Consider the following 27029-nt stretch of genomic DNA (forward strand, 5'->3'; position numbering starts at 1 on the left):
ATGTAATGTTTTTATTAGGCTACTTTTATGTTTTTTTTCCGACTTGAATGCATAATGTCATAATAATGAAGTTTCTCAGGCGCCCTTGAAGGTAGCATTGCTACAATGGCATCAGTAATGAAAACATTTTCTTTCGCATAATAAATCAGCACAACATAAAGCACAACATAAAAATGATCATCAGATATGTTCTGAGTTTTGGTTACTTTCTCACCTCAACATTTGTACTATTAATGTGGACTGAAAGATTACTGGAAAGCTGTTGTATTGCACCTGGTCACGACAGTATGCGAGAGCCTAAATCAGAAATCAGTGTGGCACATTTCACTCAATAGAGTTGACATCATGGCTGAATAGTGTATTAAGCAGGAAAATTTTGAGAGCCTAAATTGTTGAGAGCCAAGTTGAGAGCCTAAATTGATGTCCCACAGGCCCAGGCTTGCTTAACACACACACACATTTGACAGCAAATTTTGCAGTAGATTTAGCAAATCTACAGTACATTTAGCCGACTAAAATCTAATGGGTTTAGTTAAATTGTAATGCATCAATAAAGCATTTCTCTAAAATTTCTAAACTCATTATGTGCTCCTGGAGAAAACATCTATTAACCTGTTAATATGAATGATATTAAGGTTTGAACATGCAATTACAGAGAACAGATTTAACTGCTGTGACATATAACATATCTTTATTCATCTTAAAATTAAGTAAAACCACTTCTCATGAAGAAACAAGAACATGGACTTCTTTTCAATTAATGATATACTGTATGCATTTTTTATAACAACCTTAGTACAACATTCTTCATTCTTTCAAGCAGATATATGTATTTGTATAAATTAAATATGGATTACTCCTTACTAAAGCTATTAAAGTTATTCCGTTTATCAGTGAGTGATTTTCTCTTATTCTTTTGTTGTTTGATTAACATTAATGATGGACAGCAGCAGATTTATTAGACTGCTGTCACTTTAAGGCCGAATGCAATGATCCAAGTGATTAATTTCACTTAAAGGGTTAGTTCACCCAAAAATGAAAATTCTGTCATTAATTATTCACCCTCATGTAGTTTCACACCCGTAAGACCTTCGTTCATCTTCAGAACACAAATTGAGATATTTTTGATAAAATCCGATGGCTCAGTGAGGCCTCCATTGCCAGCAAGATAATTAACACTTTCAGATGCCCAGAAAGCTACTAAAGACATATTTAAAACAGTTCATGTGACTACAGTGGTTCAACCCTAATGTTATAAAGTGACGAGAATACTTTTTGTGCACCAAGAAAAAAACAAAATAACGACTTTATTCAACAATATCTAGTGATGGGCGATTTCAAAACACTGCTTCATGAAGCTTCAAAGCTTTACGAATCTTTTGTTTCAAATCAGTGGTTCAGAGTATGTATCAAACTGCCAAAGTCACGCCCCCCAGTGGTGAACCATTGAAATTTCGAAACACTTATCACGTAACGAAGCCACATTTACTGAAATCACCTGACTTTGGCAGTTTGATACACGCTCCGAACCACTAGGTGCGTTTACATGGAGCATTGTAATCGGTTTAAAAGTGCAATCCAAATGAAAATACTCCATATAAACACCCCAGTCGGAATAAAAATGCCCAAACCAAATGAAATTGTAATCGGTTTGAGAGGGGGTGGGATAAACCTTTCTATAAACTGAACAAAATAAAAATTCTGCCACGTAAACACGTTAAAACAATTACTTTGCGTCTACGTCATCATGTCAAGAATGGTCGTCAGAATTCACAATTGTGGCGGCAAAATTAAACTGGAGTAAAACTGAAACAACACATTTATTAAATACATGAAGGAACTCATTGTATCATTACTACGGACCTTCATCCACATGCTTCTGCTTTTCATCGGAGGGAGGGGTAGTACTGAGATGCTCCGAGATGCACAGCCACCAAAAAGGTCAGCTTCCTGCGCCCGTCTTTTCCTCATACCTTCCTGCAGTAATATGCTACAAATTCACACTGTTGCTTGATTAAGAGCAACACTTTACATAAAAATAGCGCACATAAGAAATAAATCTATGTTGACAGGAATAAAAGGCGGCAAGGACAGGACATAAGTCATTCCGATTGAAAGCGCCACATGTAAACATCATATCGGATTAGATAACGTCTCATGTAAACAGTCCACTGAATCTTTTAATCGGAATGATTTTAATTGGAATGACAAAAAAGTTTACATGTAAACGTGGCTACTGATTCGAAAAAAAGATTCGTAAAACTTCGAAGCCTCACGAAGCAGTGTTTTGAAATCGCCCATCACTAGATATTGTTGAATAAAGTCGTTATTTTGTTTTTTGGCGCACAAAAAGTATTCGCGTCCCTTCGTAACATTAAGGTAGAACCACTGTAGTCACATGAACTGTTTTAAATATATCTTTAGTAGCTTTCTGGGCATCTGAAAGTGTTAATTATCTTGCTGGCAATGGAGGCCTCACTTAACCATCGGATTTTATCAAAAATATCTTAATTTGTGTTCTGAAGATGAACGAAGGTCTCACGGGTGTGGAACGACATGAGGGTGAGTAATTAATGACTGAATTTTCATTTTTGCGTGAACTAACCCTTTAAGACATTACTGACTGTGTTGACATGAAAACTCTTCAAAATTGATATTTTGACATAATTTTGCGTGTATTTGTCCATTCAAGCACGGAAAGACATGAAAGAGAGCTCTGAGCTCTCATGCGCTGACATCTGAGAGGCGGTTTTCTGTGCGTACACAGAAAACCGGACCGAATTGAGGTCTCTTTCACATCGTCACACTTTTTCAGTTCTATCCTGCTCCGCTCTTTCTCCCAGATGTTTTCATTTTTGAATGTTTTATGAGACATGGAGCAAGTTTATGCCAACTTATGTTCCGCCGGGTTGATAAGCATGTTACAATTCAAATGTGCACATCTACCAAACAGGACATCAGTTCTGACTGAACCTCTTCCCAAATCATCCCTTCCTAACATTTTCATCTCAATTTTATTAATTGATGAAAACATCAAAAGATTTTCATCATAGTTTTTGTCATTCAAAACTGATTTTTATTTAGTTATCGTCTTGTTTTCATCAGTGAACAAATGTAGTTGATGAAAATTACAATGAAAATTATTTGTCAACGAAATTAATGTTAGGTTTCGGTATCTTTGTGGGGACTCTCCATAAACATAATAATTTTATATAGTACAAACTGTATATTCTATCCCCCTACACTAACCCTATCCCTAAACCTACCCATCACAGAAGACTTTCTGCATTTTTAGCATCATTTGTCTATTATATGTTTATTAATCCATTTCCTTCGTCCCCACAATGTAGGTTATCTCAGGTTTTACTATCCTTGTGAGGACATTTTGTCCTCACAGTGTAGGTTAAACAAGTACACACACACACACACACACCACCTTTATCCTCCAACACACAGAAATGTCAAGTGAAAGGCATGGAAAAGAGCAAACTGATAGCTTCACCCAGAGATCCTGAACAACAGACCAAAGGAGGATAGAACCTGATGTGAGGGCAATAGATAACGAGATACTGCAGCTACTGTTTGTGTGAGCGGAAGGGAAAGTAACACAGAAAAAAACAGAGAATGAGAGAGAAAGAACGACAGCAGCGAGCGAAAGCAGAGAGCAGCTGAGGGGGAAGATGCCGAGGTCTAATTTCAGACTGAGAGTGGCACTTTCTTTATTCAGCTGAACCGCTGCCAAAGCCTGACACCAGCTCCATTACATGCCCAGCCCACACCTTGAGCCCCACAAGCTTTCACGCACCGCTCGACCTTTACAAGCCTCGATCCCGCAGTATGATCTTTAGCCCCGGCTTGGTTGGAAACCGTCACACACACCCCACACATTCCCTACTGAGGAGAAGTTACCCAGGTATCGACGTCCAATTGAGAAAACGGAAGGTGATCAATAGGCACTGAGAGCGGGATGTTAGGGTCAACTCCCCTCTGCGGGTTTCCTCTCACTCCGCCGCCACTTCTGCTTGTGCACTCCAGCTGGCCTTTACTTTGAGGCCGCTATTAACACACTACGGAAAGGATTAACCAATTACAGTGGCACGCTTGGTCCCCGTGGTGTCTGTGGGATTGAACCTAGGGCGGTTTTCATTAGACTGATCTCTGAGCCCGGCACTGTAAAGTCTGGACATAAATGAGATCGTAAATCTGTAGGCTCTATTTCATTGAAAGTGACAGGAAGTCCATTACAACTTTCATAAGAAGTGTGTGGGAGATGACCACGAGTTGTTTTCAACAGAAAGACCTTTATTGGTGCTCTGTGAACCCAAGTTTCCACAGTAACAAGGAGAGAGAAAATTGCCTTATTTTTCTCTTTAGATGTCCTTTGGTGTGTTTTTGTTTTCCTGACCCTTCTTTTTTCATCTTTCTCTCTCTTTTTCATCAACATAAGGCTTTGCATTCAGCTTTGTGATTACATATTGCCCTGAAGCCCAAAATTGGCATCTGTCTCCACTCTAAACATGGGTGTGAGCTTCTGCCATGGCTCCGAGTGCTGCTTCTATCATAACATACTGCCATAACACTCATGAACAACTTTAAAGGGTTAGTTCACCCAAAAATGAAATTTCTGTCATTAATTACTCACCCTCATGTCGTTCCACACCCGTAAGACCTTCGTTCATCTTCAGAACACAAATTAAGATATTTTTGATGAAATCCGATGGCTCAGTGAGGCCTCCATTACCAGCAAGATAATTAACACTTTCAGATGCCCAGAAAGCTACTAAAGACATGTTTAAAACAGTTCATGTGACTACAGTGGTTCAACCTTAATGTTATGAAGCGACAAGAATACTTTTTGTGCGGCAAAAAACAAAAACAAAGTAATGACTTTATTCAACAATTTCTAGTGATGGGCTTCATGAAGCTTCGAAGCTTTACAAATCTTTTGTTTCAGATCAGTGGTTCAGAGCGTGTATCGAATCAGTGGTTTGGGCGATGGGCGAATAGTGATGGGCAGAGCAAGGCTTCGTGAACTCTGAAACAGTTGAAGCAAATGAGTCGAATTGTGTCAAGGCTTCGAAACAATCCGATACCTGTCTCCATGTTGACACTTATTGGTCACTTGCACGTGTTGAGCTGAAATAACCTTGACAACGATTCAGACAAGCGTTGACGAATTATAACATACATGTTGTTTGTGCCAAACAAGAAAGTGTGTGGGGGAGTGGATAGTGTTCTCGACTGGGTTTGAATCCGGGTCAGAACAGTGTTTTGCTATAAAAAAACTCATGCAAATAAACACCTTTTGCAAACCCATTGCCGATGTTTTATTGAAAGTAAAATCTATAAATCATATAATAAGATTGAATATCAAGTGTATGTAGCCTATAAAATGCCTTCTTTTATCAATTTTCAGAGCTTGTTTTGTTTGCTCCATGGATGGCTCAGCTAAACAGGCCAATAAGAGACTATTAACTACTATTATTCTTTTTAATGTCTAATTAAAACATCTACAAATGTATAAAACTGATCAGAGATCAGGTAAAACCTAAAGACTTGATTCATGGGTTCAGAGATCATCGTCCCCCAGTGGTGAACCATTGAAATTTCAAAACACTTACTGTATGACGTAATGAAGCCTTGTTTACTGAAATCACGTGACTTTGGCAGTTTGATATATGCTCCGAACCCCTGATTCGATACAAAAGATTCGTAAAGCTTCGAAGCTTCATGAAGCAGTGTTTTGAAATCGCCCATCGCTAGATATTGTTGAATAAAGTCGTTATTTTGTTATTTTTGGCGCACAAAAAGTATTCTCGTCGCTTCATAACATTAAGGTTGAACCACTGTAGTCACATGAACTGTTTTAAATATGTCTTTAGTAGCTTTCTGGGCACCTGAAAGTGTTCATTATCTTGCTGGCAATAGAGGCCTCACTGAGCCATCGGATTTCAACAAAAATATCTTAATTTGTGTTTCGAAGATGAACGAAGGTCTTACGGGTGTGGAACAACATGAGGATGAGTAATTAATGACTGAATTTTCATTTTGGGTGAACTAACCCTTTAAAGATCCAGCATCCTTGTAAAGCACAGATGCTGATGCACATGAACATGAATGTCCTGCATGCACACAGTTGCCAATGTTCCCTCACTAAGACACAAAAATAGAGCAATATAAAACTAGTGAACAAGATATTATTCTGTTTGTCCTCTGAGAGCATTTAGATGCTCAATTTCCTACAGGCACTCTTAGAGAGTGCCCTGCTTTTGACTCCGAAAATAAAGGATTCAGCTAGCAATTTTGAGCATGGTATTGATAATCTGACAGAGAAGTTTGAAGTGCTTCCACTCCTACTTCTTCAGATCTGCAAAGGTGCCAGTCAAGGGACTGACAGGATCTTGCTTTACTATGATTACAGTTTCTTAACTACAGGAATATTAATATTCATGTGAAGGTTGCTCACAGTCTTCCAGCTTGTCGAGAGTCATCAAGAATGTTCTCCTGTTAAACATCACCTTTCTGGGGTGGAACTATGACGTTTATATTACATGGAGAGAGCTACACTGCAAAAAAAGTCTTGTTTCCAGTCAAAATATCTAAAAATTCTTAAATCAAGATGCATTTTCTAGACTATTTCTAAATTATTGTCCTGTTTTCAGAAGTCAAAATTATGTGGGTTTTTGCTTAAAAGAAGCAAAATAATCTTGTTTTTGGTTTGAAATAAGATTATTTTGCTTACCCCATTGGCAGATTATTTTGCTTGTTTTAAGCAAAAAGCTTTTTTTTTTTTTTTTTTTTTTTTTTTTTTAGCAATTCCCATTAATCTAAATGGTAGTTGCTGGGCTGCCATCTTAGCTTATGGGATCACAGATCTTTTTAAGAAACTTCTTAAACTGAGCTGTATACCACGTAAATGATCACTCTGGGGCTGCAGCAAAATTATGTCATGACTGCACTGATTGACTAATGCACCACAACAACACACACAGCCCCAAAACATTCACTAGCAGCTATCCTGAGCTGTGACTAAAAGGCAGCAGACTGAAAAAAAATAAATTAGAAAACAAAAACCTGTTTAAGGTCTGTTTTATGCTTTTAAGAGCACTCAAAATCCAAAACTATATTAAAATGAAACATTAGCAAAAAATGCTTGTAAAAAATATTAAAAACATAATTTTAAAAAATGTAGAAAAATATATGGCTAATTTTGAATGACTGTGGATGGAGAAACATGCTTTTTTCACAGTCAAATAGAATCTACCAGCGGGAGTGAAAGAGGGTAATCAGCAACATGTTGATCCTTTGTAAAAGCCCAGAAAGAGTAAACAAAGCTGAAGACTAATGCTGCGTCGCCTACTTATACTACGCCCTAAAAAGTATATACTCTTTTTGTGAAGAGAAAGTACATTTTATTTCATTTAATTTCCTTCCGTATCAGAGAGAAATGCAGTAGCACGTTGATCTGCGGTTTGGCTCTTTCATACGGAGACTCATATTAATGCATAATGATGCATTTCAAAGTTAATGAGCAAATGGATCTTTATAAAAGTCCACATTGTTATTGCAAATGAAATATAACACTGATAACAATAAATAAATATTTTTATCAGGTAAAACTTTGATTATTAGTCACTTAAACCTTTATCTAAACCTCTCACCGTCGGTTGCGTATATCCGCCATGTTTTGTAGTTTTTTAACACTTTTTGCTCGTGTTTGTAGCTCTGAACCGAGTCCTCCTCCAAAGCGCAATAGTTTGTGGGCAATAATAGCCATTTATAGTGTGCACCACAGATCCACACTTCGAAAATCTACCGGAAATAGTAGACCATCCGGAGACTTTTTTGCATAGTATGCTTTGGGACACACTTATTGTGATCTCACATACTATTTAGGATGGATAGTATGGACATAGGAACGTACGTTTACACAATGATGAAAAAAAAAACAGAAAAGTTTTTTCTATGCATAGATGACAATGCTGTCAAAATGATCCCCGTTCACACGGATCTGAGAAAACGACTAAAAACACTGTAATATGCATGCCAGGTCAGTAGTCACCGACGTCACCATTTTCACAGATCCGTGTTTTTGTAGTTTACACAGAGATGATAAACGATATTGTTTTCAAAAAAATTGCACTTTGAAACCCCCAATAACAGGCCCCCAAAATGCTGTTGTCATGTAAATGAACGGCCAAAATGCATTAAATTTTTTTCGTTTTTAGTTGAAAAAGGTGTCGTTTAAACAGCCCCCAAGGTGAGTCTAATTGGACGTCTCTTCTAAGGCTGTAAATCTCAACATTGTCATCTGTGGGTGTGTGTGTGTGTGTGTTTTGGTGATAGCAGCCAAAGTGACTCAACCTCACTTTCTCATTTAGAGATCCCTGGTGGGCAGCAGCAGCTGGCCAGAGCTGTGTTTTGGTGCTTTCATAACAGACAGACCTGAGCCGCTCCACAAAATAATTCCAATGCTCCATGTTTCCAATTTCCACAGTCAGTAGAGTTTGGTAGAACGTTGTTTCTGTTGCTCATTTACGCATATCGGTTTCCATGACGTTCCTTTGATATTTTGGTCCCATGAAAACAAGAAACGGCGGCTGATATCAGCCACATGGGCATGTAGCTTTGTTAAGTGTTTGTGTTCATTACACGTTTGTTGCAGATTGTCCTACGGCTTTTCACTTGCCTCTCATTTATTTATCATAATCGAGGAGACAGTGTCAGACTCACCCCTGAACCAGCGGTATTTACCACACACATTCGCCCACATACGCACATGCAACCACATTTTTATCCATCATTCATTGCTGTACTGAGACATTCCTGTATACTTGCTCCTATGCAGCTTTGCACTTTGCTGTGTATGTGTAATGGTTGTTTCCTTACTTACAGTACATGACATTAAACTTCCTGACTATCTATTGTCACTATCAGAAATACTTTTTCTCCTTAAAGGTGAAGTGTAACTTTTTTTTTTCAATGTTAAAATACTTCTTCTTAGGTAAACTGTGTCACACTTTAGATTAGGGTCCAATTCTCACTATTAACTAATTATTAACTACGACTTTTACCTCAATAAACTCCTAATTACTGCCTATTAAATAGATGTTAAGTTTAGGTATTGCGTAGGTGTAGGTATAGGTATTACTTTTTTAGGTATAGGCATTACTCACCCTCATGTCGTTCCACACCCGTAAGACCTTCATTCATCTTCAGAACACAAATTAAGATATTGTTGATGAAATCCGATGGCTTCGAAGCTTTACGAATCTTTTGTTTCGAATCAGTGGTTCGGAGCGTGAATCAAACTGCCAAAGTCACGTGAACTATTGAAATTTCGAAACAGTTATGATGTAACAAAGCCTCGTTTACTAAAATCACGTAATTTTGGCAGTTTGATACACGCTCCGAACCACTAATTCGAAACAAAAGATTTGTAAAGCTTCAAAGCTTCATGAAGCAGTGTTTTGAAATCACCCATCACCAGATATTGTTGAATAAAGTGGTTATTTTGTTTTTTTGGCGCACAAAAAGTATTCTGGTCACTTCATAACATTAAGGTTGAACCACTGTAGTCACATGAACTGTTTTAAATATGTTTTTAGTAGCTTTCTGGGAACTGAAAGTGATAATTATCTTGCTGGCAATAGAGGTAGAACAAAAATATCTTAATTTGTGTTCTGAAGAGGAACGAAGGTCTTAGGGGTGTGGAACGACATGAGGGTGAGTAATTCATGACAGAAATTTCATTTTTGGGTGAATTAACCCTTTAATATGTGCTTTACTGAAAAGTACTGATAAACAGCCAATATCTTAGTAATATGCATGCTAATAAGCAACTAGTTAATAGTAAGAATTGGACCCTAAACTAAACTGTTACCATAAACTGCAAGTCATTTGTAGAACTTTCTAAAAATTGTGCTTTCAACATTTTTGGCTGTCTTTACATATAAGCTGCATATTTAACCAATGGAGTGAGCTTGGGGTGAGTTTACCTGTTTGAATAATGGGACAGAATCAGAGTAGGGCAGAAGAGGGAGTACAGGAAAAGTATTTGGAAGTATCTTTGTTTGGTATTACTATAAGCGCAGAAATTACACACTCCACCTTTAAGTGTAGTGTTGATCTTTACACAAGACGAGTTTACTTTAATTAGCAGTTGAGCTGAGAAGGGCAAAAAGAGCAAGTGAAGCGCAGTGTGATTGTTGCTCAGAGCCGATGGAATACGGCACACTTAACATGTGTAACAGTGACATGACGGTGGACTGGACAGCCATGCGGTCAGATGATCATGGCAGAAGGCAAGACAAGTTGCTTTGAAGAGAAGAAAGGACATCCCTACGGCCTGATACGAGTACATCAGTCACTCTGCTTCACGGGCCACACCTCCCTTCTGCAGCTCATTTCACACGATCATCACCTCATCTCAAGAACAGAGGGATGCATCTTTCTTTCTGACTGAGAGCAAGCTGCTTTTGAGATTAAATTTGGAGTCTTTGCAAAGCCAGACCGCTTTGGATGGGATCACACTTATCACCGAGAATAAATTAGTCCCCGGCATGAGAGTAACATCTGTCTAATGCCTCAAATCTAAAAACGAAGGCCTTTGCTCCCGGGGGGGATTGGGGAAGATTGTTTTTACGTATGCTAATTTCCCCTTGGTTTTTCCTTGAGGTGAAGTGAGGCAATGTTTTAGAGTGATTGCTTGAAATGAGATACGTGGGAGTTCACGAATGCTGATGTGTTTTGGGTAATGATGACTACCGATAGCGGAACTTCAATGGGTGCCACTTTAGCTAAATAAATAAATTTCCTGAATAATTCTGGCTCATTTCCCAACAGTTTCCAATTTGCAGCTATTATATAGGCGCTGAAGATATAGGCGTTATCAAATTTCTGGAGCTTGCGCCCAACCTCAGCTTCAGATTTTCAGTATTGAATTGAGAATGTTGAGAATACAAGAAAGTATAAATTAAAATAAATTGAAATTCCAAGAAGTTCATATGATTGTAACTTTTAGCTTGGTAAAAAGTTTACTTTATCTTGACAAAGTTTGTCAAGATAAACTTTGAATGCTGGCTTGATAGAGCTGGGTTGAAAAAAATTTGAAAAAAGTTGACCTTTGAAGGTAGAACAATAGATAGATAAATAGTGGAAGAACACTTCATTTACCGGAATTGCAGTTCAGTAAATTCCTCTTCCTGTCATTCTAGTTCAATTAAAGGGTCATTTACACAACGTGGTTTTCAACCAAAAACTGAAAACTTTCTGTGCGTTTTGGCCGCTTATTTACATGACAATGACATTTTAGGGACCTGAAAACTAGAGATGCACCGATGTATCGGCTAACAATTGCTATCAGCCAATAAAAGCTATTATTAGCTATCTCTATCGGCCAGCGGCCGATTGTTTAAAAACTGCCGATGGTCAGGGCTGATTATATTCTGTCAATCAAAAGGGTGCGGAAAGACGTGTTCAGACTGCAACTCATACTGTGTGTGAAGAAAATCACTCTTGTGTTGAATTTTAACGCATTAACAGTTTAAAAATAGTGACGTTAAAGCAGGCTCTTTTTGACCCTATGAATCACCCGTAGTTCAAGCCAGGGTTGCCAGGTCTGCGGTTTTTTTTTCCTACATCCAAATATTATTTGTAGCGCCTTCCATCCAATAATCGCAAAAAGATTTGTGCTTTATTACTTCTGATAAGAATTAAAGTTTCAGTTTTCAAATTCTGCCCATTTTATCATGAAATCCAAACAATAAATGGCGTTTTGACGCTCTTAAATGTGACGCGTCAGATCGCTGTAATGATCAGTTCAGGCAGCAGCTCGGAGCGCGAGACTTTTCTTCCTCTTCAATACAAGTTATATCTCGAAAAACATGAATGAACATCAAAGGTATATTGAAATATATTGTACAACTTACCGGAATGTATCATGTCTCATGTAATCACTTTATTTGTGTTTCAACCGCGGAAAGACGTCAATAAAACAGCTTGTGAACAATGTCACATCATGTCACTTTTACCTTAGGAATGTTTTCCAATGTTCACAGTTCCTTAGCTATCTAAACACTAGAGATGAGCTTATTTACTGTTAATTATATTTTTGTGCAAATTTGCCATGAAGACAAGTGCTTATGAAAACTACCATATGTGATACTAAGTTTTATACATTTCAGTTTGTAATTATGATACTAAGTTTTATATATTTGAGTGTAATTATTATATCTGAAAATAAACAGCAGCTGAATATAATACCTCTGTTGTTAATTGTAACCTCTAATATTGTAGTGTATCAAATGAGAGGGTTCCCTGTATAGTTTGCAACATTATTTGGGAGAGATTTTTTTTTTCCTTAAGAAAAACCAAACTATCGGTATCGGCCGATATCATTCTGAATAATTGTATATTGGTATCGGCAGAGAAATTTAGTATTGGTGCATCTCTACTGAAAACGCAAACTTTTGAAAACGAGTTTTAAAGTGTTAAGTTTTTGAAAACGATACCGCTATTGTCTCTCGTGAAAACTACAAAAACACGAATTTGTGAAAACGGCGACATTATGCGAATGCGTATTGCGTGTTCAGTCTATGGGCGCATAGAGGACATTGCCAACTGCCTTTGTTTTCATGGATCCATACGAACAGGTATCATTTTGACAATGCGAAAAACGTGAAGGAAAAACTTTTGCATTTTTAGTACACCGTTGTCAAGTACAGTAGCCTTAAATTTATGCTCATGAATTGAAAGGGAGCCAGTTCTTTAATTCTGAATTTCACTTAACCCTGATAGGCTTCCTCTCATTTACCCACATACCTAAACCCTGGTGACTATGTCTATGACCTGTCTTATGGTGTGACCATTGGGCAGACATAAGCACATGACTAGATGAATAATCAGACTTGATATAAAGCAGAGTTGGCGCGTTAGAGCTCTGTACTTGGTAAACATCTCTGCAGAAAAGCAGCTTCCATCCCCACAGCTTTTAGCTTGTGATGAGTAGTAACAGTCTTCCAAAGCGAGTGTGAATGTGTTAGACAAAGCTGTGATAGACAGTTTCTGCAGACTCCTCTTCTAGACAGATGGAAATCAGCGTAGGCACCCTGACCGACCCAAACGACCCCTACAGCGCCTCCTCTCTCATCCAGATGGAGTGTCATCCCTGGACATAAGCTATGCCGAGTAGAGCTTTTATTGAGGGGCAGATGCTCAGATATTACACAGCAAATACCCCAGGCAGTCTCTCAACATTAATGATCCAGAAAACATTACAGGGATCACATCGCACTCACCATCCACCTACTCACACCTGGTCCCATTTTTCAAAACCCAACATTTGGAAAACACATAAGCATACACACTCACACACGCAAGATAATTACTCGCACCCTGACGGAATTGTGAAAGTTTAAATTTCAGCCAGCGCTCACTTAACAACCTTAGGATATAACAAGGTGCTTAGCTCTAGAGTCTTACTTAGATTTTGATCTTCTCTTTCTGTGTTCATACTTTAAATGTGGCAGCCTTGATGCTGCCAAAGGCCCGGACTCTTTCCCACAAGGCACTTAATTCATTTATGGATATAGACAAAGTGCACACAAAGAAGTACAGTGGATTTGATTAAAAAACAGTGAGCGAGGGGGTGGGAAAAAGAGAACTGTTCCTCTTCAGAAGAAAAGAGTTGGCTCAGAAGCTATAAAAGTCTAACCTCATGTCTCAATACCATTCAGCTCCAAAAGACAAGCTACTGCCTCACAGAAACAATCCTGCCTCCCTTTCTCAATTTGATCTGAACATCAGTCATGAGGCACTTAACTCTTCTCTCACTGCCAAGTGAGGATATCCTCGCAGGAGTCATGAATCTCGCCGGGTATAACTTCCTCGTCTATAATCTCCCACTGAGAATCACTCACCCACAGCAGCCATCAATTCCTCTGTAACCAACCCCCAAAGCCAGACACGCATTCAATTTACCTGCCTCTCACCCTGAAAATCCCTCTAAAAGCCTGTCTGGCAAATCTCTGAGGACTGTAACCACAGAGGAGTGTATCTGCTCTTTAACACCAAGGTCCTGACTTATTGGCTTATTCGGATGAGCAAACAGACACACCGAGAGATAAACAGACAGTAGAGTAGAAAAGTGGAGGGTTACGCACACTGACGATCCTTTCCGAGGTGCCTGCGCGGGAGATGGTGGTTCCGTTAAGCCCCACCAGCGAGGGTAGTGTCTGGGACATCCAATTGGTGACCATGGCCATGGTGCTGAGCACCGCGCCAATCTTCAGGAGCGGAACGCTCATGTCGTCCCCCCGGCCGGCCGCCTGGCCCTAGTGCCCCCCCACGCTCCCTGGAGCCGGGGTCCAGATGCAGCGCGAGAACGGACACGAACCTGATGCGTCCTCCTCCTCCTCCCTCTTCCTCCAGCCAAGGGACGGGTAGCCGCACGTGTACACGAGGGTCTCAGACAAAACCAACTCACACGCACCAGCTGCTCAGATCCGACAGCATCACAGCGATGCACGACACACGTTATTCTTCAGCTGGAGAGCGACTGCCAGTGCCTGATTCGCACTCCTCTGCTCGCTCCCTCCCTGCCGCCTTCTCTCTCTCTCCTCTCGCTCTTTCAAGATGCCGCGCTGCGCATTGGCTGCATCTATCTCTCTCTTTCTCTCCCTTCCTCTTCCCTCCCCTCCCCTGCCGCTCTCCAGCCTTGTTCCACATCCATCCCTCTGTCTTCCTCCTCTCCTTTTGGCTCCTCTGCGCCTCTTGATCCCTCTTTTTTGTGAGCACAAAAAATCAGAGAGGCAGGGGAGATGCACACCCCCAGATCTTTGTGCAACAATCAGCCATTTGAAGCCGTCGCCCGTTTGAAGGGTTCGTCTTCCCTCACAACTGCACAGAGGCGGCTCACAGCTCGAGCTAAATTAGGATCTCTCTCCATGAGTGCATTGTTTATATGTGCGTGAAGAAGAGGAGCTACACTCCCGGAGTGTTTAATGAGGAAGAGGATGAGGCGTTCCAGTCGGCGGCTTTCCCCTGACAGCTCATCAATCACATGTGCGGTCTGACACTCCCTTAATCAAAGAGTAATGGGAAATCTGAATGTGGTGCTGGTGCTTAGCACTAACCAGAGCTGACTGCAGTCCATCAGCAGCCCAGCCATGCAGGCCAGCCTCACTCTCTATCTCCCATCATCCCCAGCCTTGAGCCTGAAGCCACATAAGTCACATAATTAAACAGATGAGCCACGTGGAGGCTGTTTAACCTTGAGCGATGGACTGTTGGAGCACTGTGTCATTTAAGCCTTAAGTAGCAGCCCTACTAAGTTTGCACAGTGCCTCACTCGTTTCTGACAAAACAAACAAACAAACTGTTCTATAATACCTAAATGGCTTGTTTTATCTTCATTAGTTATGTACCTCAGGTGTTTTCTCTCAGACATGTTGAGAGTGACTTCTGAATTGCAGCAGTGTAACAACAATGAAAAGTGACAGCTGCCTGAGACTCCGTGTGGTCTTAACTCACCTGATGCATCGGTACATTTTCCTGAGTTGAAACAGCTCAACACTGCCATCATGTGTTTGTATATGAGTACTGCAACTACAGCCCATTACCGTGCGATTTTCAGTGTTAAAATACCTTTTTTTTTGAGCACCTCTGTGCCATGTGTTTGGAGTGGGAGTACCCACTTGGCAAACTTGGCAAACCTGGCTGAAAACAGTTACAAGTTTTGCAATTCTGTTTGGCACAGTAATTACACACAGCTTTAAGGTTTGCCTGAGCGGGTTTAATGCAACATAACTTAGATACACATGTATCTTACGCCCTCTGTGGAATATACAATTATAACTAGTCACAGCCTGTTGGCTGCTAGGCTTCCAGAGCTATCTGTTTTGTTTGTTTTTGTGTCACATCAATAGAAATCCAAAGGTTATACACTGAATAGCATGACCTGGTTTCTCAGTAAAACAAACCACACTAAAAGAAGATTCAGTTTAAATTCAGTTACAGTTATGTTTTGCAATAGCAACAAGCCACTTGATACATAATATTACAAATAATTGTGTACCCCAAATGACTGTCTATCTTCTGAGGAGGGACATGAGTAAGGTTAGGGACCGGTTTGGTTAGGTTTAAGAGGTAAAGGAAAGGTACATAGTAGTTAAAGACACTTAAAGGGTTAGTTCACCCAAAAATGAAAATTTCTGCCATTATTTACTCGCCCTCATGCCGTCCCAAGACAGCATTCCGTTTATCTTCGGAACACAAGATATTTTTGATGAAATATGAGTGCTTTCTGAACTCTGATAGACTGCAACACAATTACCACTCTCAAGGCCCAGAAAGGTACTAAAGACATCGTTAAAATAGTCCATGTGAGTACAGTAGTTCAACCTTAATGTTATGAAGCGACAAGAATACTTTTTGTGCGCAAAAACAAAACAAAAATAATGACTTTATTCAACAATTTCTTCTTTACTTTTTTGCGCACAAAAAGTATTCTTGTCGCTTCATAACATTAAGGTTGAACCATTGTAGTCACATGGACTATTTTAACGATGTCTTTAGTACCTTTCTGAGCCTTGAAAGTGGTAATTGTGTTGCAGTCTATCAGAGGTCAGAAAGCACTCAGATTTCATCAAAAATATCTTAGTTTGTGTTCAGAAGATGAACAAAGGTTGTATGGGTTTGAAAAGACATGAGGGTGAGTAATTAATGACAGCATTTTCATTTTTGAGCAAACTAACCCTTTAACATAAAATGGGACCTACTCTATATAAATCGGGAACTAGTAGAGCATGGTGCTATAGCAATGCCAAGGTCATGGGTTTTATTGTCGCAGGAAACACATACTGATAAAATATACAGCCTGAAAGCACAGAACATTTCTTTGGACAAAAGCATCTGCCAAATGCATTAATGTAAAAATCAGTAAAATTGATCTGCAACTGTTATGACACAAATCCAACACCTCACCCACAGCTTTCACAAGCTTTACAATCACGCAAAGAGAGAGCAAGCAACACTTTCATTTAAATGACCCCAAAAACAATGTTTCTCTGTGTAGGTTTTTTAAGTAGGACGAATCATTTTCACCCACCTAAATACGCTAACCTCACAAACTGGAGGTTTTCACCAAGGCTACATTAGCCTTCTGTACGAGTGAAAACACACTTTGAAAAAGACAGTGACGCTGACAGCTCATCTGAGGCTATTTAGATATGGAAATAAATTGAGTAACCAAATACTGTCAGATGTACTTAGCACTTGCTTTATTCTCCATTGCCACAGTATATTACTCTGGGCCTGAATTTGATAGCCTCATAAAAGTGTATCAGAGTGAGAACTGAAAGAGGGGACAAACAACCTTCTGATTCTTCGAATCATTAAAGTAAACACAAAATTGTCAGTAGCAAATACATTTTAATGAGTCCATTTGTGTTAATGAGTTTATCACGTTATAAAGTAGCTTGTTCTGTGCTAATGTCCACTAGAGGATGCTGTTGTTCAACAGATGGCCACTTCAACAGGTAAAGCCCCATGTCTCTTGTAAATGTAGAAGACTAAATGCTTTTGTTCAGACCAATCAGGATCACGACTTTGCCTAAATGAGATCAAAGTGACACTCAACAAGGGCTACGCTCACAAAATGGCTTTCAGTCCCGTTTAGAGTGCTAAATATGATAAATGAGACAAATATACGTTGTTTAACTGTGTTGCAGTTGCAACCCAAATTTGAGAGAGAGTTTGGTATGTGCTGAGTGAATAGAACTAATGTTGACAACTAGTCATAACTGGTTTATGTGGAAAAGCCAAGGGAATAAAACAAACAATAAAAGAAACAAACAAACCCTGAACTGGACAAAAATGAAATCAGAATGTTTTTGACAGATCTGAGAGGATAAAAGCATTGGGAGTGTCTCAAAATGGCCAGTCATTTAGAATAAGTAATAAAACATTAAATGCACAATACAAAGTCTTAATAATCCTCAAAAACAAAATCAGTCAATATATATCAACCATATTATAATGAATTTCTAGCTATATATATATATTTTGTGTCATAATACTTGTCTACTTTCTAAATAGCCGTCCGTTGAGAAATGTTTTTACATACTAGGTGTTTTAATTGGAAATGTATCCAGCAAGGCTAAACACAGAACAATTGTTTTACATACAAATATTATTCAATCTGCTCCTGTTTGCTGTTGTATGTACAGAACAATTTGAGAGTCACACCTGTATACTGTAGTAATGAATCAACCTGTACTGTCAATCCCAAGATATGACTGTGAACCGCACAGGTCGTGTATTCTGTGCTGCAGTCATGAGCTGCTGTTGAGTTATTTCCCTTCTTGCCCTGCAGGCCTCTCAGTCTGCTATTTCTGTCCACAGCGCTCACATCCTCATTAATGATCTTACTCATATTCTCACACACCAACACGGTCTCTCACACACACGTCTTAAGAACGCATTTGCACAACAACACAAGCAGACACACACATATCTGTTCAAACGTAGGCTGTCGTGTTTATCGAGCACTCAATGCTAAACATCCATTTAAAATCTGATTGTGCTGCTTGCCTTCAGGGCTTCTGGTTTAAAGGGCATTTTTAATCAGTTCACACAATTTAAATTAACTTCAGCTGCAGAGTGCAGTGCTTCTGGCGGCCTGCAGGTGGCAGTAAAGAACTAGAGTTTTTCAAATGGCCTCAGAACCTCTCCAAGGACACTGATTTACTATTCAAGAACCTGTACTATAATAAATGTGTCTGCTCGGCGTGTCCAAGACCATAGTCACTGTCTTGTAAGCGTTTTCCTACACCTGCACATGCACACTGAATTCAGCAAACAACATCAAATATTCACCACTCTCAGATTGCAGGCAACAAACTACTCAAGGCATTGTTTTCTACATCAACAAGCCAGCCCTGAACTCTTTTTAAAGGGATAGTGAACCCCAAAATGAATATTCTGCCATCATTTACTCACCCTCATGTCATTAAAACCTGTATAACATTCTTCCTTCTAGGTTATTTTATGTTTTCAGAAGACAATGATTGTTTCATGGTGCTTGCTTGACAACTACAGTCCTCATTCACTTCCATTATATAGAAAAGTATATTCTTTAAAAATGTATCCTTTCAGGTTTGAAACTACATGAGGGTGACAAAATTTTTACTGTCCCTAATAATCACAGTAGATTTCACTTCACACAATCACAATGCATCTAAATGCAGCTCAGGTTTGTACTGCAGCTGTCGCATACAGATCAGTACGGATAGTAAATGCTTTGTGCGTGTGGGATTTTACAGCAGAGATCCCTGTACAGCGGCCGCTCGAGAGACCACCACACACGCAACATGCAACATGCAACGTCCATCTCACTTTCCCTCTGCCAGCACTAAACTCCTGCCCAAAGCCCGCTAAATAATGCAGCCCGCCACCGCCAGCACTGGCTCCTGCAGCGTCACAGCACCCTGAACACATCAAGTCCCATTATGTGTTCTGAGAAATATTAGTGCTGTGATGTAGGCCTCTTACGCATTTATCCATGTGCTACAAACAGACAGTGACAGTGCTGAATGAGGGATGACTGAGGCCACTGGCTGGTTAAACTTGTCTCCCTGTTTTATGCCAACGTTACCTTTCCCATGATAAATATGTCTAAAATGGCAGCATTATTGAGCTGGTGCTCAGCAGGGAACAGGATGTTCTTTGAGATGAAGCACTTTGGTTACAGAAGAGGTTTTGAGAGCTAAGGCTGTAGGGATGCAAGTGTGTAATTTCCTTTCATGAGTGATGGGTGAGAGTATAAGCTTAAAGCTGAAGTGTATAATTTATTTGAAGTTAAAATAGTTTATCCTATTGCAGGTTAATGTACAGAGTCAACTATAAGTATTTCAGTTTCAGCTTGTTTTTTTTTTTAAAGTCCCCCTGTAGTCAATTATTTTATCCCCTAAAACTCACTAAAATGACATATTTAAATGTTTTTTTCCTGTGAAAAAAATTTCTTCATGCCTTAAAATAGCTTGAATGTAACCCTTACCTCATTTAATATACGTGGATCAACAAATATGCAAATTAGCCCCGCCTCCACTCGCTCAAGTGCACTTGGGGTGTGTACGAATCCACTTTTGCTAGTTTAACGACGGGAAAAATTGTCTGCGTGCCCGGTGCATGGTCTAAAAGGGTCGTCCCTGTTCTCTTAATGAGTAATGAGTGTGTTTTGGGCGTAACGTGCAATAAACCAATTAGAGTCTCGTCTCCCATTCCCTTCAAAAGCCAGTTGTGCTCATGCCATAGCGGATTCGCTATTTACAGGGTGGAATTTGCAAGCGGAAAAACTGAAAGATTCTCTAGCGTGGAAATGTATCTGCTCGTGTGCGAGGTTAAAGCGTGCGAGCAGAACATCTAGGGGAAAAGCCAGATTCCACCAAAGCATTTTTATCTTCATGCACACAATAATAATCTTTTACATTGTAATCCTTTCATTTTTAATATTTGGCATGTACATGTGCTTCTGCGCGTCCCTGTGTGTGTAATAAGCAGAGTGTACGCGCGGTGTGCACCCGCCTATGGGCGCATATTACTAACACGCTCTTTAAATAACAAAAAAAAAAAGAAAAGAAATTTGCGCAATTGACTTTAGACCAGGTTTTTGTTGGTCTATTTCAGTTGACGTGCGATGCCACACTGATTGACATGTGCATGAATCACGGTCACAGGCACACATTCAGAGCAATATTGTAAGTTATTGCAAAATACATTTTTAACAAGCAGAATAAACGATACACACAGTCTCACTTTTAGCTAGTTTTATAGTATTATAGCATTTCGAAGGACAAAAACATGAACTTTAACTATTGGCTTTACTTCATCAGGTCAGCTGTCACTTTACTTTGGCGCGAGGCCCTATGCGGTCGCACACTTGGTACAGGCCTTGCGACGGTTTTGTCGGACACATAACGGTAATTAATATGATTAGCCTTCTGCCTGACTATGTTATCAAACAGCTAATAATGTGTTGTTAATGTTACACAAACCATGTTCCCGTTCTTCATCTCAGAGTCAGACAGCTGCCTTCTAACAATCAGTATCCTTACAAACGCTTTGAACAACTCAGAACGTCAGTGGAGAAAGGCATATAGTTCATCATAACATCGTAATATACATCATATACCCGCCATATTGCTACATCTACACGATTTTTCATATCCATAGAAAAATATACCGGGATAACCTGGCTTCTCTCGAGACTCCCCTGCTAGTTCGCTGTTAATGATATGCTAAAGCCCGCTGGCACGTTGACGTGATTGGTTACAAGGTAGTTTGTGACGTCACAGACACCTGCGATTTCAAACCGCGGGTCTTTTTTTCACTGCAGTTTTAAGGAGAAAATACTCAGCAATGGTGTTGACATATGAATTTGCACATAGACATATAAACAACATTAAAAACTTGATTTTCACCACAGGGGGACTTAAATACTGTAATTGTATTTGTTATATTTTGATATATATGCATGAAGTAGGGTATGGTTGTAACACTTTTTGCTTCAGCATCTGTAACTCTTCCATACAAACAACAGAAAAAAGTTTTCATTGTCTGAGGTCTCAGAAACATTACCACTGGCTTTCAACATTTTCTTCCCAACTGATCTGACTGTCCTGTCCTTCTTTAAAACCTTGTCAGTTTCTTTTCTTTCTTTTTTTTTTAACATTGGCAGACTTATCTATCTATCTATCTATCTATCTATCTATCTATCTATCTATCTTTTCATTATCTAGGCATTCTGTAAAATTATTAAAAAGAAACTGTTCTTACTTGTATGTAAGGGGGTTGTTTTAACACTTTTTAAACCCGTATTAGCATAATGGTTTGAAATTAGCAGGTTAAAAATGCATCACATTTTGCTTGAGAAACTACAATTTAATCTAATATAAGTTAAATTATTCTATCTACAAAGTTTAAGTACTAAAAATAAAATTTTGGTCAAATCACTTTCTTAGCTCAAAATCAGTTTTTTTCTTTTCTTTTCTTTATAAAATCTGCATGTGCCTGTCTCCAACCTTGACAACTATTCGTACGGAGGAAGTGGGTAAACACTGAAATGATCATAGGTCTCTTAGGACCGAAATGGAATGTTTTTAACTTTATTGTGTTATCCTTAACAAAAGGATATTGACGTATTGACAGCACTAAAACGTAAATTTACATTTTGACAGCACTAATGTATCAATCAAATTATTTATTTCTAATTTATTAAATATTAAGTAAAATATGTAAAAATGTTTAGTTTAAATGTTGTCAGTACGTCCATATTGTTACATATTAATACCTACGTATTGACAACGAGACCAGACTGTTATTAACATACAGTATGAAAAGAGATATTCATTAAATATTCCATTTAACAGTGTTTCTTTAAAAAGCTGAGTGAGCTTTAGATGACAGCAAGGGAAATTAAACAGTTAAATATCAAATATCTGCTGATTGTTACGGAACACAGACTCACAACAACATAGAAATGAATATGAGGCTTTATTGATCGTAGCAGGGATTGTAAACAAGCAGGTGAGTAATATAGTATAAGCAGGATGGTAATATTGAATGAGAATACTGACAATTATTTGTTTTGTAGATGGTTGGAGGAGATCATGGACCTGAGCAGTATATTGGAGTGGGATGGGAATACGCTAAACAAAATTAATAATCTGCAATATAAAAAAACCTGAAATATTACGCATCCATAGCTAATTTGCATTTTTAGTATGATTATATTATCTAATTAGAAAAAAATGTCTTTAAAGTTAAAAAAAAAAAGGTCACATCTCAAATGAATTCTGGTTCATTTGTCTACTGGAAACGCATGGTCAAGTTGAATGCATTGCATTGTAGGACACAGCTTTCCCCGCAGTGTGCTCTGTGGGAGACTGCAAATGCAGTAGGTCATCTAAGTATACTATGCATACAGAAAATTTGCATAGTTTGCACAATATACATACTGTATACACGGCAAAATAACATGATAGCATGGTAGCATGCTGTTCCGAATATAGCCTATCATTATTTTTGCAATTTCCCTTGGTGCCACGAATGGCAGAGAAATTATTTTACCTTTAAAGAGTATAAAAACAGCACTGTTATTCATCTAAGATGCTTTTTTTCCAACCTTACATACATGCACGCACCAGCTCACACATGCACACAGCGGCAGAACATGACCGTAAATAGAGTCGAGCAGTCTCCTCTCCTCACATCCTTTGCCAATATGGCTCAACACTGCTGTTGTGAGGGGACACAAAGCCACAGCAATAGTATCCTGGCCTGTTCTATTCATGACCGGTCCTTCTGTATGCCATGATGAGTCACTAGACACAGAGAGAAAGAGATTTTTAAACCGGAGCAGTGGCATGCTAGCCGAATGCTTCGCTTTCTCTCTAGGTAAGAATAAGACTGCTTTGCCTCCCTATTGAGTTAATGATGCCATGCACATTCATCTCACAACCGATTACAATGATCACCGTTCGCATTTTCCGCGCCTCGATGACCCAATTACACCCACAGCCACGGAGATTAATTCTGTGAATAACATTCCCCGTGAACACTGACTCGACATGTTGACCCTTCCCGCTGATCAGAACTAATCAAACATTCGTTCTGTGGTGGGAAATGAAAAAAATCCCCTCCGCTCTTGTAATTTGACTAATTACTGACAGAAAATTGGGTGTCTTAAGCCTGAGTGAGAGGAAGCTGAGGCCACGAGAAGGCCTGTTAATTGAGGTTACCCCACACAGTTATGCGTGTCGTCTAAATGCCTGTCTGCCTGCTTCTGGGTTTGGCCTTGACGCTGTCTTTGAGAATAATTGGCTTTTCAATTTGAAGCTGAATGAAAGCTACTCCCCATTTGAGCTGGTCTTATTCTCTTTATATGGAGCTATATTTTAAAATGGAAGTAAACCCTTAACCTGTAAATGGTTGAGAATATCACAGTGCTGAGGCTTTCCAAGCTACAGTATCTCACAGAAGTGAGTACACCCCTCACATTTTTGTAAATATTTTATTATATCTTTTCATGTAACAACACTGAAGAAATGACACTTTGCTACAATGTAAAGTAGTGAGTGTACAGCTTGTATAACAGTGTAAATTTGCTGTCCCCTCAAAATAACTCAACACACAGCCATTAATGTCTAAACCGCTGGCCATAAAAGTGAGTACACCCCTAAGTGAAAATGTCCAGATTGGGCCCAAAGTGTCAATATTTTGTGTGGCCACCATTATTTTCCTGCACTGCCTTAACCCTCTTGGGCATGGAGTTCACCAGAGCTTCACAGGTTGCCACTGGAGTCCTCTTCCACTCCTCCATGACGACATCACGGAGCTGGTGGATGTTAGAGACCTTGCGCTCCTCCACCTTCTGTTTGAGGATGCCCCACAGATGCTCAATAGGGTTTAAGTCTGGAGACATTCTTTAGCAAGGCAGTGGTCGTCTTGGAGGTGTGTTTGGGGTCGTTATCATGTTGGAATATTGCCCTGCAGCCCAGTCTCCGAAGGGAGGGGATCATGCTCTGCTCATTCATGGTTCCCTCAATGAACTGTAGCTCCCCAGTGCCGGCAGCACTCATGCAGCCCCAGACCATGACACTCCCACCACCATGCTTGACTGTAGGCAAGACACACTTGTCTTTGTACTCCTCACCTGGTTGCCGCCACACACGCTTGACACCATCTGAACCAAATAAGTTTATCTTGGTCTCATCAGACCACAGGACATGGTTCCAGTAATCCATGTCCTTAGTCTGCTTTTCTTCAGCAAACTGTTTGTAGGCTTTCTTGTGCATCATCTTTCTAAGAGGCTTCCTTCTGGGACGACAGCCATGCAGACCAATTTGATGCGGTGTGCGGCGTATGGTCTGAGCACTGACAGGCTGACCCCCCACCCCTTCAACCTCTGCAGCAATGCTGGCAGCACTCATACGTCTATTTCCCAAACACAACCTCTGGATATGACGCTGAGCACGTGCACTCAACTTCTTCGGTCGACCATGGCGAGGCCTGTTCTGAGTGAAACCTGTCCTGTTAAACCGCTGTATGGTCTTGGCCACCGTGCTGCAGCTCAGTTTCAGGGTCTTGGCAATCTTCTTATAGCCTACGCCATCTTTATGTAGAGCAACAATTCTTTTTTTCAGATCCTTAGAGAGGTCTTTGCCATGAGGTGCCATGTTAAACTTCCAGTGAACAGTATGAGAGAGTGAGAGCGGTAACACCAAATTTAACACACCTGCTTCCCATTCACACCTGAGACCTTGTAACACACGAGTCACATGACACTGGGGAGAGAAAATGGCTAATTGGGCCCAATTTGGACATTTTTACCTAGGGGTGTACTCACTTTTGTGGCCAGCGGTTTAGACATTAATGGCTGTGTGTTGAGTTATTTTGAGGTGACAGCAAATTTACACTGTTATACAAGCTGTACACTCACTACTTTACATTGAAGCAAAGTGTCATTTCTTCAGTGTTGTCACATGAAAAGATATAATAAAATATTTACAAAAATGTGAGGGGTGTACTCACTTCTGTGAGATACTGTAGGTATACTGTAGCTCACTGAAACATAAGGGGATTGTATTGTACTAACAGCAGATTGGTACTTTTAATGGTCTAACTCAAAACCAGGGGGAAAACACAGAGGGTGAGTGTCTTTGTAAATAAGAAATGCAAGCTTCTTTGGGGTTAATTTGTGCCTAAATATGCCAGATCTAACACATATCAAGTGGATCCCCTTATATACCTGTGAAAGAAATGCATGACCTATATAAGTTTCATCAAAAATCAAAGTCAAGTATAATTATCTAAATAATAATGGTGTCAATAACCCAAAACATCCCTGTAGAAACTATACAACAATAGGTAGCAATGCCGTTTTCTGTTAACAACCGTTTTTGTATCTTATGATGGCATATATTTTCACATTAGCACAAACTGTTTGCTGAGTCCTTCTCACCAGGGATTTATAAATTTAGGGATGACAGAATGTTCCAAGCTAGCAAACTAACCTTTACACATTCATGTCTCATAATTTACAAACACCTTTGTGATAAGGGAACTGAGATCTTCCTGAATGCTTATCACAAACTAAACACCATATGTCGTAATTCCTCTGTATTCAAACTGTGTGACTATGAACCATTAGACCAAGGATAAAGCTCTGGCAAGCTATTACAAATATGTAATATGTGGCACCTGTACTAATAAGATTCTGGATATACAGTATATTATGACTCAGTGGGGTTTTTAGTCAATGCCTATGCTCATATTTTTTCAGGTAATCGCTCAAACTAAGCACATGTGCAGCATTAGCCAAGGATTTATCGCTAATGGGGCTTAAAAGGTTCTTTTTTAGTAGCTGCGTTTACATGGACGCTTACAATAAGATTATTAGTCCAGTCTGAATTTAAAAAACAAAACAAAAACTCTCATATAACCATGTCAATTGGAATAAACTGGGCAAATATGTCAATGTCAGCTTCCAGAAAGATAAATTGCTTGAGGGGATTGCTTCCAGCAATACAGAGGAAAATGTTTCTAGTAAGTTGTCATGCGAGTTATCATCCTTAAAGCCAACATCTACCACATGACCTGCAAAGTTTGCCAGTGGCTGTCCTCCCATTGTTTCATCCATAATTCAGATTACTTAAGTGTTCATTTAAACAGTACATCCATAATCAATCGAAATGATACATTAGTTAACATGAACTAACCATTGAACAATACTTTTTACAGCATTTATTAATCTTAGTTAATGTTAAATACATAGTTCTGTCATGAAACTCTAGATGGCACAGGCTGATATGTCCTTTACTCAATCTGCTTGCAAATCACATCATTCTCTTTAGGACACAGCTGATTGGTTCCTGCTGTATCAGTAGTTAAAGGGCTCGCTGCTCAACTGGGTCAGCATTTGCTGTAGCAGTTGCAGTGTGCTTTCAGAAACCCTCCACCTCCCCCAGCTC

At 39.5% G+C, this 27029-nt stretch overlaps 1 protein-coding gene across 2 annotated transcripts in view; it reads right to left on the reverse strand.

The window, feature by feature from the left end:
- The window catches only part of olfm2a (olfactomedin 2a), a 92486-nt gene that overhangs the window by 25719 nt on the left and 39738 nt on the right, over positions 1 to 27029 (reverse strand). The window contains exon 1 of one of the 2 annotated variants that reach the window (XM_051888273.1): positions 14163 to 14587. The exons of the other annotated variant lie outside the window; for it this stretch is intronic. Coding sequence (XP_051744233.1) covers positions 14163 to 14306 — 144 coding nt within the window. The 5' untranslated portion in view covers positions 14307 to 14587. Of the gene's footprint in view, positions 1 to 14162; positions 14588 to 27029 lie in introns of those variants that run through there. 2 annotated transcript variants of the gene reach the window in all.

Source organism: Ctenopharyngodon idella, chromosome 3, assembly GCF_019924925.1.
Source record: "Ctenopharyngodon idella isolate HZGC_01 chromosome 3, HZGC01, whole genome shotgun sequence".
Lineage (NCBI taxonomy): Eukaryota > Metazoa > Chordata > Actinopteri > Cypriniformes > Xenocyprididae > Ctenopharyngodon > Ctenopharyngodon idella.